The 13,862-nt window shown below is 44.7% G+C and overlaps 1 protein-coding gene across 8 annotated transcripts in view; it reads left to right on the forward strand.

Annotated features, from left to right (window-relative positions):
• Window positions 1-13,862, forward strand: part of DUSP16 (dual specificity phosphatase 16) — an 85,793-nt gene that overhangs the window by 33,898 nt on the left and 38,033 nt on the right. For all 8 annotated transcript variants that reach the window (XM_061205334.1, XM_061205338.1, XM_061205332.1 and 5 more), the window contains 2 exons: window positions 4,269-4,859; window positions 5,852-5,990. In XM_061205334.1, coding sequence (XP_061061317.1) covers window positions 4,632-4,859; window positions 5,852-5,990 — 367 coding nt within the window. In that variant the 5' untranslated portion in view covers window positions 4,269-4,631. The remainder of the gene's footprint in view (window positions 1-4,268; window positions 4,860-5,851; window positions 5,991-13,862) is intronic.

The following is a 13,862-nucleotide window of genomic DNA, read 5'->3' on the forward strand; positions in this document are numbered from 1 at the left end:
CCTCAGCCTTTTGGTCCTCAGGTAAACAGCCGATTGGGTGTAATGCTAGAGGAAAGGGGGAGCTGTCTTTTTTTTTTTTTTTTTAAACATCTTTATTGGAGTATAATTGCTTTACAGTGGTGTGTTAGTTTCTGCTTTATAACAAAGTGAATCAGCTATACATATACATATATCCCCATATCTCCTCCCTCTTGCGTCTCCCTCCCTCCCACCCTCCCTATCCCACCCCTCTAGGTGGTCACAAAGCACCGAGCTGATCTCCCTGTGCTATGCGGCTGCTTCCCACTAGCTATCTATTTTACATTTGGTAGTGTATATATGTCAGTGCTACTCTCTCACTTCGTCCCAGCTTACCCTTCCCCCTCCCGTGTCCTCAAGTCCATTCTCTACATCTGCGTCTTTATTCCTGTCCTGCCCCTAGGTTCTTCATAACCTTTTTTTTTTTTTTTTTAGATTCTGTATGTATGTGTTAGCATACGGTATTTGTTTTTCTCTTTCTGACTTACTTCACTCTGTATGACAGACTCTAGGTCCATCCACCTCACTACAGGTAACTCAGTTTCGTTTCTCTTTATGGTTGAGTAATATTCCATTGTATATATGCGCCATATCTTCTTTATCCATTCATCTGTCGATGGACACTTAGGTTGCTTCCATGTCCTGGCTATTGTAAATAGAGCTGCAGTGAACATTGTGGTACATGACTCTTTTTGAATTATGGTTGGGAGTTGTCTTTTAAGGTTAAGTATTTCTACATGTTTTATTTAGATTTCCAAAAGTGCATGTATGGGAGACCCATGGATGTATAGGTTGTATCACGTTCTAATTAAATTTGGAAAAAAATCAAATTGGAGTATTTTAAGTGAAAGAAAAAGCAGGATGTGTAACAGTACTGTGTATCCAGTTGAACAGAGAAGGAAAAAGAAAAGAATATATAGTGTTTTTTATTCTATTTTCATTTAAAAAAATCTTTGGAAGAAATCAGAAGAAACTATTAACAGTGTTTACCAGTTAGAGGCCCAGGGAGGACCTGGGCAGACGGAGGACAAGGGCGGGAGAAGGATTTTCAATGTGCTCATTTTTTTCACTTAAATGTATTTGTTGGACTTTCAATATAATGGCAATTTTAACAGCTTTATTGAAATATAGTGGACAAACATTGGATGGATAAAGTATACGTATTCATAGTGTGTATACAGTTTTCTTTTTTTAATTTTTTTTGGGCCATGTGACTATACTCCGTATTAAAAATAGAAAGAAATTAATTAAAACTTTTAAAATTGTCTAAGAAAATAGGTAAATAGCAAAGCTGGCCTGCCCTGGGCTTTGCTATATGCACTTGGGCCCCCGTGTTCCATCTAAAAATTCGTATGCCTTCTGACTTCTTGAAGAGATTTTGGGGTAAAATGAGCTTGTTGGGGCTGCCAACTATCAAATATTCTCCTGTCATCTCTTAAATCCTACTTGATGCAAAAGATTCCGAGAAAAAAACTATCACAGATGTGTCCCTGATCTCAGTGTGTTGACCTTCTTCGGAAAGAACAATGAATGGAGAGAAATTTCTAAATTAGAGTTGTAGCCTAGGATGAGGTCTTCCCCAGAATTCTGTAGCTGCAAGTGAACGAGGTTTAAGGCTGTTGTTACCTCACCTTCCACAGCCCCTTGGCAGCCTCGGCCTCCTCCATAGTCACCTGGGACCTCAGAACATCAGACGTGAAGGTGCTGCATGAAGGTGCTGTCAGAGGGCTCCAGCTGGCCTCAGGACAATGTGAAAGGTGTAACTTTATCCTCAGTTCACCTTCACTGTTTTGTTTCAGCTACATCCTCATGTCAGGGTCACTTTGACCAGACCTCTTCTTGGTCAGGGAAAGGGTCTTTTTCTATCCGGAACAACTGACTCTGGTTCTCTGGGGAGGAATGACCATTTTCTTCCCGGTCGACCTGTTGGCCACAGCCTACCTTGGGTTTCAGTGATTTGGGCTTCTTAGAGTGGGCTGGAGGGAAGCAAAGATGAGAACTTTCTCACTCAGCTTTTGCATGTTTTCTGTCTTCTCCCTCCCTTTGTCCCTCGATCTGCTAACCCAGATAACTGCTTTGTCCTGCCCGGTTTGCACCACTGAGAGGAGCCAATGGGGCCCAGAGACTCAGGCCATTGTTGGCATCCACTTGCTCCCGTTCTCGGGTTTCCACTTTCTGCGCTGCCCGGGCTCCCGCATGGGCAAGTCACGTCACTCTGTCTCAGTGCAGCTTCATTGTGGGGACAGGTTCTTAGGAAAACAGGGTAACCCGGGAGTGGGAGCCCCAGTGAGGGAGTCAGGCCATCTGAGCCCAGGACCTTGCGTGGCTGTGAACTGTGTCACCGGACAGTCAGGACTTGAGTCAGAAATACCCTGGGTAGGTGCTATGCGAATGTTCATTGGTTGATTGAGTAGGACAAATTCTCTGCTCTGGTTTCTTCAGTCGAAGGTAGAGATGACTTTTGTGCTTCATTGCCATTAAGCTGTACTAAAAATAATACCTTCGTATAATGAAGATACGAAATGGACAAATAATGTATTATATGGAGCTGATTTGTGAGATGTGAGGGTAGACGAGATGGCTTCTCAGGTGCCTTCTAACTCCGTGGATGTCTGACTCCCTGAGAAGCGGCACAGCCTGGCTGAAGCCGGCCTGTAGCAGGATGGGATTGCCCCGTCTTTATCTGCTGAGGGATGCCTTTCAGATTCCAGATGCAAGGCAGCTCTGTTCACCATTGGCATCTTTACAGCATTTTTCCTCCTTTCTCTGTGTGATGACTAGTTGCTTTCTGACTTACTCTCTTTAGATAACTGACATAATTTCATCCTCAAAACAAACTTTGTGAGGAGACAAGGCCAATATTATATGTACATTTTAGAGATGAGGAAAGTGTGGTTCAGAGAGGTTAATATGGTTTGTCCGAAGCTACATAACAAGTAAAGGGCAAGGCCACTCCTCTCTCTCTCCTGCCTGCTCCTACTTCTGCATGCTTCAGTTTCTAATTTGTGAGTCTGAAATTAGGAAACGGGACCCAATGATGTCTGAGGGGGTCTATCATCCTCATCCAGAATCAGTTAATCAGATATGAATTATTCAGTATCAAGTCATTTTTGGAACAAGGAGGATTTTACTAACTTGTAACAGTGTAAATTGAAAATCTTATGTGCAAAACACTGTGGAAGTAAGAAATACAATACAAAACGTCTGCCATCAAGTAGTTTAACCTCTAGAAGTCGAATGCCAACAGTGGACATCTAGTTTTATGTAGTAGGGCATTTCCTGTAAGCAGAGATGGACCGGGGAGATAGGAACGTGAGAATATTGGAGGTCAGTGTGCGGGGCTTAAGCTATGGGCACAAAACTCCAACTAGTGTTAACTAGGAAATGGTCTATCTTAGGAGTTTGGCAAGAATAAGGAAGCATCAGGTCCAGTATTAAGGGCTCTCGTATGCCTGGGTTGCTGACCTAGAGTCCAAGGTTAAGGTGTGAGATTTTCTGAGGCTGGGAATCAGTGAGTCTCTTAAAAATGAGGCACAAGAAAAAGAGACCTGGAAGCGGAGGACCGGCCAGGATCTTAGCTGTGAGTCTGCCTGGGGCGGAGTGGATGCCTCACAGGCCCCCAGCAGCTAGTTCAGCACTTGGTGTGACAAGCGCATGAGTCATTGCCCCTCCTCTTCCTTAAAAGGCAGCCGAAATTGACAGATCCTCCCATTTTCCTGCCTCTTCTTCCTGAGGGTAGTTTCAAGGAATGCTCACAGCACACACACTCCATTTATCATAGTAATTCTCAAGCCATCAGGAAAGATTTTTATGTCCTGATAACGTCAGATTGCTAACCTGATCTTAGGTGGTTGTTTTTTGTGCTATTTTCAAGAAATAAGCAAATAAAATGGAGGAAACCCATCTGGAATAAAAATACTTGGACTGGCTTTTTACAGCTCTTTTAATTTCATACTGTAAGTCAAGTAGTTCTGGGCCCCCAGGTGATTATATATAATTCATGACTATGTCTTGTTTTGTCATCTTTGAGTTTTTATATTTTGCGGGGAAAGCGAATTATCATTAGTACGTTTTCTGAAGCCATACCTACTTGTCCTTTTTGTTTGTTTGTTCACATGAAACAGTGCCTCAAGTATGGAATTAGATTAATGGGGTAAATATTATGAATCATACACTCCCTCTAATCCGATGCTCTTTCTTTTTTTGACCCCCATGTTTTGTTTTCTGTCTGTCATTCTCTCTCCATGTAGGCTTTTCAGCCCCGTGTAAAGCTGTTGGAACGAGGGAACAGAGGTAAAGAATGATGTAATGCACTGGCTGCCCCAAAGCATCTTTTGTTGGAATGGTTATTCCAGTCATCTCTTTATGAATCAAATGTGAGGGGCTGCTTTGTGGCAGGAGGCCTCTGCGAGAGCACATCAACGGGAAAGAGAAAGAGACATTCACTTGGAGGGCTCTTGCTGAAAATGGGTTTAACTCTCCTCTTGCCAGTCGCCACCAGCCTGACCTCATACATCTCAGTACAATGGAGTGGCTGAGCCTTTGAGCACACCACCATTACATCATCGTGGCAAATTAAAGGAGGAGGTGGGAAAAGAGGACTTATTGTTGTCATGGCCCATGAGATGATTGGAACTCAAATTGTTACTGAGAGGTTGGTGGCTCTGCTGGAAAGTGGAACGGAAAAAGTGCTGCTAATTGATAGCCGGCCATTTGTGGAATACAATACATCCCACATTTTGGAAGCCATTAATATCAACTGCTCCAAGCTTATGAAGCGAAGGTTGCAACAGGACAAAGTGTTAATTACAGAGCTCATCCAGCACTCAGCCAAACATAAGGTACATGCTTGCTTTTTTTTTCCTTTTTAAAATAAATGGAAATGCTGAATGGGGAATCATTTTAAATGAAGCCTCATTTTTAAGGGGAGAAAGTAATTTGAGGAAGTTTTGGTTGCTTTTTTTAAACTTTGATACCTTATGACACCTCAGAATAATTCACTAATTGTAGACACTGTCACACCTCAGAATATTTCTAAACTACACAGAAAGCTTAACTTGTTTTTATTTGATCAAGTGCTATGTTTCCCTATTAATGCTAAAAATTGTTTTATTAATTTAACACAAATAAAAAGTTACATTTAATACAGTATATTATAATACTCAATTATTAGCAATTATATAATAGTATATAATATTGTATGTATATTATTAATAACTAATACATTAATACATTGTTTTATGTTGTTTACAAATGTACTGAAAGGAAATCATTCTTTTCAAGTGCCTTGAAAAGAAAGTAGAAACTAATTATATTACAAGTGTTTTTTATTTGTGGGAAGGTAAGGTAATGGTCAGAATTTAAGGATCTTCAAGGAGATGTTTTCTCAGGATACCAGAATGTCAGCTTTGTGGTAGGTAAGGCTATTTCTTTTGTTCAGGAATAAAAATGAGTTCATGCTTTAATTTTATGAAAAGCTGATTTGTTACTGAGTAGAAACCATTTTAAATGTTTCTTTAGTTCGGGGATCGTTATGTTTATTTTGCGTATTATTTTGTTGTACATGTTTTTACCCTGTTATCGTGTTAAGGATTTAAAACTAAGGAGTTTTGAGCACATTTACACAGAAATAGCATCAAGTTTGCCTCGTAAATGTTGATTTTTACAAACATTTAAACCATGTGTATGCTTGGTTTATCCAGTAAATTGACCACTTCTCATTTTTATTCAGATTATTAAGGAAAACAGGAAGCAGTTACTTGCTTCAGCAGCAGAGGTATATGAGATTATTTTCCTCGCTTTCCTCCCTAACAGCCTTATGTTTGCATTTTAGGTCGACATAGATTGCAGTCAGAAGGTTGTAGTTTACGACCAAAGCTCCCAAGATGTGGCCTCTCTGGCCTCAGACTGCTTTCTCACCGTACTCCTGGGTAAACTGGAGAGGAGCTTCAGCTCTGTTCACCTGCTTGCAGGTAAGGCTTGTGGTAGAACTGTGAGGGCTCGGAATCTCCTTGAGCCTGTGAGTAAGCAGGATTCCACAATGAGCTCAAAGCACGCTAGGTGGATGCAACTTTGAGGTCATTGTGTAAAATGACTTATTTATAGCTTTTGATTGACGTAACTATTCTAGTTAACCTGAATACTGTTGTTCTTCCCCATTGGTCAGTGTATTTTTGAGTTAGCTCAAACGCCTCTTCATCTGGTATTTATTAGCCAGAAGTGCCATGTAGATCTGTGTGCCTGTATAGATCGACAAACACCGAATGCTCTACATTTCAGCTCCTGTCCTCAGTTCCCACCCCCAAGGAGAGAACCCGTCCAGTATTCAGGGTGAACCCCTGTTAAACATTTTTGGTTGAAGTGGACTCCAGCGATAAGATCACCCATCCTGGACATTATGTACAATGAGATAGAAAGAGAATGTGTGCAGAATATTTCTTCCAATAATTAGAGGGAAAATTTTAAAACGAACTTACGTATGTTTGTTTTGTTTTCACAACTAAATTTAAGTCTCAACTTGCAAACGCTAAGCAACCAGATGACTTTATAAAGTGCGTGGAAAGGACTAACTATTTTATATCTGCCCTAAAGGAGGGTGGTGTGGGAGTTCCATCTCATCAAATTCCAAAGCAGACTGTTCATCCTTTGCTTTCCGTGTTTGGCAGACAGTACTGAAGCCCTTTCACTCACTCTGGCTCCCAGAGCAGGGAATACAGTTTGACACTGCGCAGTAACCTTTACCACAAAGCCGCTGTGTCCAGCAGATTCTGCCACAGTGATCGGCAAGATCACTTTTAAAAACCTGATCTAAGAAAAACAAAATATTGACAGATATTGTCACTTTCGCACCTTTCGTCTTTTGTTGCAAGGAGAGTCCAGTGAGCTTGATGTTACTGGCAATGGATTGTTAGACTATGGACATTTCAGTTGTAAGAGAATAGGATGAATCAGTTGTTGGTTTGTTACCACATTTAAACTCTCTGAAGGTTTAAATAAGACTTCTGTGTCTTTATTTCTCTCTCATCGGCTTTTGCTCCTGGTTTCAAAGAATAAGCATAGTTACCTGTCACTTTCAGGTCGTCTGTCGGCACACGTTTCATCTGTGCCGCAATTCTGTCCTAAAGTGAAGCCAGCTTGTCTCAGAACGTAGTTCTCAGAACTCTGTAATGGAGAATTACAGCATTAGGTTCTGTGTCTGTTGGTAGGCATGGTCTTTTACTGGGAGTGTAACTGTTAAATCTGACAACGGTTATTAGAGTTCCACTCACCTCGGTTGCTGAGTTTAGGAACGCAGTCATGCTTCTTGGAGCCACTGGGAGGGACTTTACCTTGGAATCCTATCGACGGAACCAGGGTTTTTCTTAAAGAGGGTACACCCAGACGGAAAGAGATTATCCCTGCTTGCTCTTGTTTGAGACGGTTTTCTCTACGGGGGCTCTGACCCGACAGCTTGGCCAGGCAGACGCTCCTGGAGGAATGAGCTCATGTCGAGTTTTAGTTACTCAAGTAGTTTCTCCTCTTTCCCGAGAAGCTCTGCCTTGTTATGTGGAAGGTTCTTTCCAGCCATGTGCGGCTTTGGGAGGGGTGCTTATTGGGCAGGAAGGAAGGAAGAGGACTCATTCTGACCATCGAGATCAGCCCTAGGGATACGTGGGATGGTGCTGGTCAGAACCCCTGGCATCCCCACTTTGTACAGGAAATGTGTCCTAGGCCTAAACGAAAGCCCATCGAGGCAGCTCCGAGAACCACATATGTGTATTCACAGCTCCATCTCGTCATCCACACCCCAGAATCCTGTATTTCTTTTAGCTTAGAAGGTGGCTTCAAGGACTGAATGACCTTGTTTGAGAGTTTCTGAGCAGCGAGATTTCTTAGGACACCTCAGAGAGGGTTCTGGATGATTAAAAGCCTCCCAGCCATCCGAAAGCTTCTGACCAGTTGGAAATTCCCTTGGTTAGTGAGCCTGTCCTCAGAGTGGACAGAGAAGTAGAGTTGGTAGAAGAGAGTGCTGGGGAAGGCGTGACCATCACTTCTCAGCAGTGCTTTGTTTTTTGCTTTCGTTTTTTTGTTTTTTGCCAAGGTCCAGCAGCTGCTCAGAGGACGTCCCAGGGATGTGGGGTAGAAGGACATATCAACACGTGTTTCTTAAATATTTTGCTTCGGGGAAAATAACTGACCTTGGAAAAGCATGCTAGCGTCCCACAGGTGCTACGGGAAATGACAGGGTCGCTGGAGACAAGTTTCACTACAAGCTGCCCCCGATGCTTTCAGCAGTTACAGATGCTTGTCGGCCCTGTGGGGATGTGATAATAGAAAGACAAAGTGGTTTCTTGGAGTAATTTTCTCCATCACTTTAGAGCTTTCAGTTACTTTGAGATTATTCAGGAAGAAAGTATTAAATACGTCAGATGGTTTTTTTATGGTCATTATATCAGTATATGGAGTGAAGAATTGTGGCCCGAATTCCATTCACCTTCTCAGGGCCACCTGACCTAGAGAGCAGTGACTCTGGAGAAGGGGAAGAAGAGGACCTCCCTGAGGAACTGATAGAGGAAGCATCTTATTTATTTATTTATTTATTTATTTTTGGCTGTGTTGGGTCTTTGTTTCTGTGCGAGGGCTTTCCCTAGTTGCGGCGAGCGGGGGCCACTCTTCATCGCCGTGCGCGGGCCTCTCACTATCGCGGCCTCTCTTGTTGCGGAGCACAGGCTCCAGACGCGCAGGCTCAGTAGTTGTGGCTCATGGGCCTAGTTGCTCCGCGGCATGTGGGATCCTCCCAGACCAGGGCTCGAACCCGTGTCCCCTGCATTGGCAGGCAGATTCTCAACCACTGCGCCGCCAGGGAAGCCCGAGGAAGCATCGTAATAAGCCCTTTTCCTCAAGCAAGAGGAGACCCAGACTTACCTGTGGGACCTAGTTACGTGGACATTAACGATGAAGGCTCCCTTTCGGGAGAGGGTCGGGTTCGGGGAGGCTGCACTGGAGCGCAGCGGACTTAATTCTTCCGTATGGGACGGCAGGTTCTGCTCTGGGACAGGCTAGCCTGGTAGACTTCAGCTTCCGCCAGGGGAAGGGGTCCTGTTAAGCCACCTGGACAGCTGACTATCAGTGAGGCCGGGGTCCCAAGCCTTCCGGTCCTGAAACTTAGAACCTGGTTCTGCAATGAACTCGGCCTGTATTGGCCACATCTGTGGGCCTGCTCAGCCAGCGATCTTGACCCCTGACTGATCAACTGTCCCTCTTTTTAAGCCCAGCCAGTATTCTAAACCAAGTGACTAATATTTGATAGCCATATGCCACATGCGAGTCTTTGATTATTATCTTAAAATCTTATTTAAACTTATGTTGTCGTGTATCTTTTTCATTTGTTAGCTTAACCCCCCTCCTGGATTCTCTTTTGCAAGCCGAGGACTGTGTCTTGTTCATCTCTGTGTTCCCCACAAGGCCTAGCACTTCTTCAGTTTTCAGTAAATATCTGAAATATACATTAGCTTGCATGTAGGTTTATACCATTTGTATTGCATATGACTTATTTTATTCATTTAGTTTAGTTTGTAAGTGATTATATTAAACAGTGATGAAACTAATCTGCAAGTGTAGCGAAAACTTGAGGACATTTTGACATAAATGATTTGCAAGTTGTCTTCGTTCAGGTAGAGCAAAAATATAGCTGTTATGGGAAAAGTATCCAATACGAAAATCTACTTAAGCAGATTTCATCTACTTAAACAGATTTCAACATGATTTTAAGATCTAATAAATACACTAGTACAGGGAATTCCCCGGCGGCCCAGTGGTTAGGACTCTGAGTTCTCACTGCTGAGGGCCTGGGTTCAATCCCTGGTCGGGGAACTAAGATCCCACAAGCCACGTGGCGCAGCCAAAAAACAAAACAAAACACTAGTACAATTAAACAGGGCTTAAATCCTGAACTTTGATGAGGAGCTACGAGCTCTAGAAAACCTAGTGCCACTCATAGGAGGATATAAGCCCTTGAATCCATATGAATTGAGAACAGTTGAAATAATTTTTTTTGTACTTTAAAAGTAAATTGAGAGACTTCCCTGATGGCACAGTAGGTAGGAATCCACCTGCCATTGCAGAGGACACGGGTTAAAGCCCTGGTCCGGGAAGATCCCACACGCCACGGAGCAACTAAGCCTGTGCGCCACAACTACTGAGCCCGTGTGCCACAACTACTGAAGCTTGCGAGCCTAGAGCCCATGCTCTGCAACAAGAGAAGCCACTGCAGTGAGAAGCCCGCGCACTGCAATGAAGAGTAGCCCCTGCTCGCCGCAGCTAGAGAATGCCCGTGCGCAGAAACCAAGACCCAACGCAGCCAAAAATAAATAAATAAATTTATTAAAAAAAAAAAAAAGTAAATTGATTATCCTGCTTAGCCATTAATAAGTCTCCCAGTAGTCTCCCAATAACCAAGCCAGATTAAACCATAGCATTGTTTCACCCCCATGGGATTAAAGGGTTTTACTATGAGTCGTAGCCTCATCTTAGCCAAAAAGAATGAACTTGGATCCCTTTGGAAAGTTGTCCCTCATCATTGATGGATATAAACAGTTGCCAACGTTGACTTGTTGATCAACTTTTTTGGTCTTGTTAACCTTCAGAAGACTAGTTCTCTCTAAAAAATAATCTTGTTTCTTGGCCTTTATTCATTATATTACTTTATTTTACTTGCCTTTGTCTATTATCGATATATTTCTAAGGGTGCCAGGTTGAAAATAAATATATTAGAAAAAAAGAAAAACCACCGAATTTGGACTTTTTTTGCGTGTGCTAACATAGAGAAAAGAGAATAAGTGGGTTCATTTAGTAGAAATAAAGATTGCTGTTCTATTATTTTCTTCTCTTTCCTCGCTGTTGTAACTCTGAGTAAAAGCAAAAGGGACCCACAAAAGTTTGCTAATTCTACAGCACTCATTTCTATCCTGTGATGAGGCACAGGATTGCCCTGCAGCAAAAAACCCTAATTGAATCACAGACCTCAGCCCTTTCATTTACAGACGAGGAAAATAACAGAGCCCTTGCGCGACTCTCCCCAGCTCTCACTATTCTCACTGTGCACCCAGGCCCCTGTCTGCAATAATTCCCGAGTCTTCTGGAATTCCCTCAGGAGGCTAGACTGAGAATCAGGGGTGCCCACTTCAGATCAGGCCTGTGCTTTCTGTGGTAGCTCTCTCTCAGCCTCTTTGTGGACTTCAGAGTCATATTCTTACTTCACATTTTATGGAAGAAGCAATGTATAAAAATAGACTGTATATAAAATTTTTAAGCATTAAATTTTTTCAGCTGGGGGGAATCATCAAATAAAAGTCTACTCTGTCCTGAGCCGAAATACCACTCTGGATAATGATAGAAGATACCATTGGGGTCAGTGTCAGGCACAGTGCTGAGGGCTCTTAGAAACATTTCGTCTCTGAACACAGCTAAGGTCTTAGATTAATGTCTGCTGTGGCTAAAGGCCAAAGACATATTTCTTTGTTTTGAGTTAGAGTTGCTACTGTAGTTAGAGCTAGGAGTGAATAAAAATGTATTTGACTCTTGACACATTTTCAGTTTAACTGGAATCTAGATTCAGTCAGCAGTTCTGTGTAATAAATGTGCAGCTTTGGTTTAGTGGAACCAGTTACCTTCCTGATGGAAGCAGGGCAGAACCTGATCTTCCCGCTTACAGATTTGCTGTGTGCGCCGTTGTCATCATCCGTTCTCTTAACCAGTGTGGCATTTCTTCTGTCCCTGTGTCTAGAGAAGGGAAATCTTCAATCATCCCATTTCAGATCCTGTAGTAGCTGGTAAAAGAGATTGACGTTAATGGATTCCAGTCAAAGTACTGCAGTTGTTCAGGAATTGGCTCTCCTTGTGTTTAAAGAGCTGCGGTGAGAGCCACTGAAAACAGACTAAAAATAGGTGCCGTTTCGCCCACTGGTTGCCGTGTAGCTGCTGGCTCTGCTTCTCAGTTTGCATGAGGTTATCTAGCCCGTCTTTTCTCCAGTTCTTACCTGCCTGTGTGGTAACAAGGCAGCTCTGTCACTCACCAGCTACCGGTGTCTAAGACATCATGCCTGAGGCTGTGACTGTTTAACAAATGGACTGCAGACCAGGCTCGAGACAGTTCCTCACCCTGACATTTTGCACAAGCTACACAGAAGCACCCTGGGTGACAGTGGTGACATCAGTCTTCCCCTGCCCTGGTCATGTCATTTGTGTCCTGTCCATTCAGCTGGCCTCACAGTGTTCGAGGGCTGCCTTGGGTGGGCCCCGGGGTGGGCCTGGGGGATAGGGTACTGGAAGAGTGCACATCTTGCCCCTGCCCTTGAGACCCCTCGGTTAATTTGGGGCAACACGTCTGGAGCGGATGAAATAGACGCAGATGACAGTGCGTGGAGCTGTGTGTCACAGTGCGAAGGGGTGACTCGGTGTCGCCTGCGGGAGTTGGGGAAGGTTTGAGGACGGCGGTGGAATTTTAATCGAACCTTGAAGTATGAGTAAGATTTGGGTGGGGAGGGTCCTCTGTGGACTGACATAATTAAAAATGTCAGGAGTGAACACAGATTTTAGGAGGCAGCCAGGAGACCGCGTGGACTTTTTGTGACGGGAGGAAGGGGAATTGAGAGGAAGTGCAGTCAGGCTGTGTGGGCCCTTCAGCCTGGAAGGACGAGTCTGTGCTTTGCTGGGCTGGCCTGGGGGCCCTTGGAGGCTCGGTGACACCTGTCACCTCTTGGCCACCAGATCTTTCTTCTGGCCTCTCTGCGCTCTGCTTCCAACTCAGGCCCACATCAGCCCCTCAGACCTGCCCCCGGAGCCTCCTCCCTGATCTCTCACCCTGTCTTGCTGCCTCTCTGCCCTTTCCTCACACTCTCGCCAACGTTACGTCTCTCTTTGATATTTTCAGTGTAACTGTGATTATATCACTCCCCAGCTTAGTCTGCATCAGTGCTCTTAGGGTAAATTCCAGAATCCTTCCCTGACTCCGAAGCCCAGCAGTGGCGGCTCCTGCCTGCCTCTGTGCCCTCATCTCGTGCCCCTCTCCGTCCTCAGGTTGTTGGGGGGTGTGTGTGTGTGTGTGTGTGTGTGTATTTTAGCACTTTAGCCTCGGTTGCTCGAGACCTGCAGCCCAGAGGCACCCTCCTCCTCCTCGAAGTGCCTCCCTCTCCCCATGTACCCGGGTGTCTCCTGCTGGATTCACGGTGCCCGTCAAGCCCCCCCTGGCTCCCAGGCAGAGTTGGGTGTCCTCTGTCACACACACTCCTTTGGCCACCCACCATAATTAGCCAATTATTCATCTAATTATTTGGTTGAAGTTTGTCCCACTAAACTGTCAATTCCAGAGAGGGCCTCTGTCATGGTCACCGCTGTCCCATCACCCAGCGCTGTGTCCGGCTCGCAGCAGTGCTCACGGCATGGCTCTGAACCCTCCTGTGGGTGCCAGGGGTCTCCAGGGCTGTTTGGCTGACGAACAGGGACCCTTTCCTTCCCGCTGGTCTGCCACATCTGCTGGGAGGCGGTGCGCTTGGCCCTGGAGGAGGATGGCTGCCGGAGCGGACACACCCAAGGGGGTCCCGGGAGGGCCTGCTCGGGGTGGATTAGGAAGCCTGAGCTTCACGGGAAAAGCCCCAAGAAGTGAGCTGTGTGGTGACCCATGCACAGTTTACACGCCAGGCAGATGGGACTCTGAAGAGTCGTCCTCCGGAGACCAGACTCCTGTTCCCTTTTCCGCGGGACTCAGAGCATCGTCTCCCGATGTATAGTCTCATGAGGCCTTGTCCCCTGACAGTCACCAGGGGCACATCCGGCAGCCACTTCATCCTTAGCCAGGATCTGCTTAT

Source organism: Eubalaena glacialis, chromosome 11 (assembly GCF_028564815.1).
Source record: "Eubalaena glacialis isolate mEubGla1 chromosome 11, mEubGla1.1.hap2.+ XY, whole genome shotgun sequence".
NCBI classification, from domain to species: Eukaryota; Metazoa; Chordata; class Mammalia; order Artiodactyla; family Balaenidae; genus Eubalaena; species Eubalaena glacialis.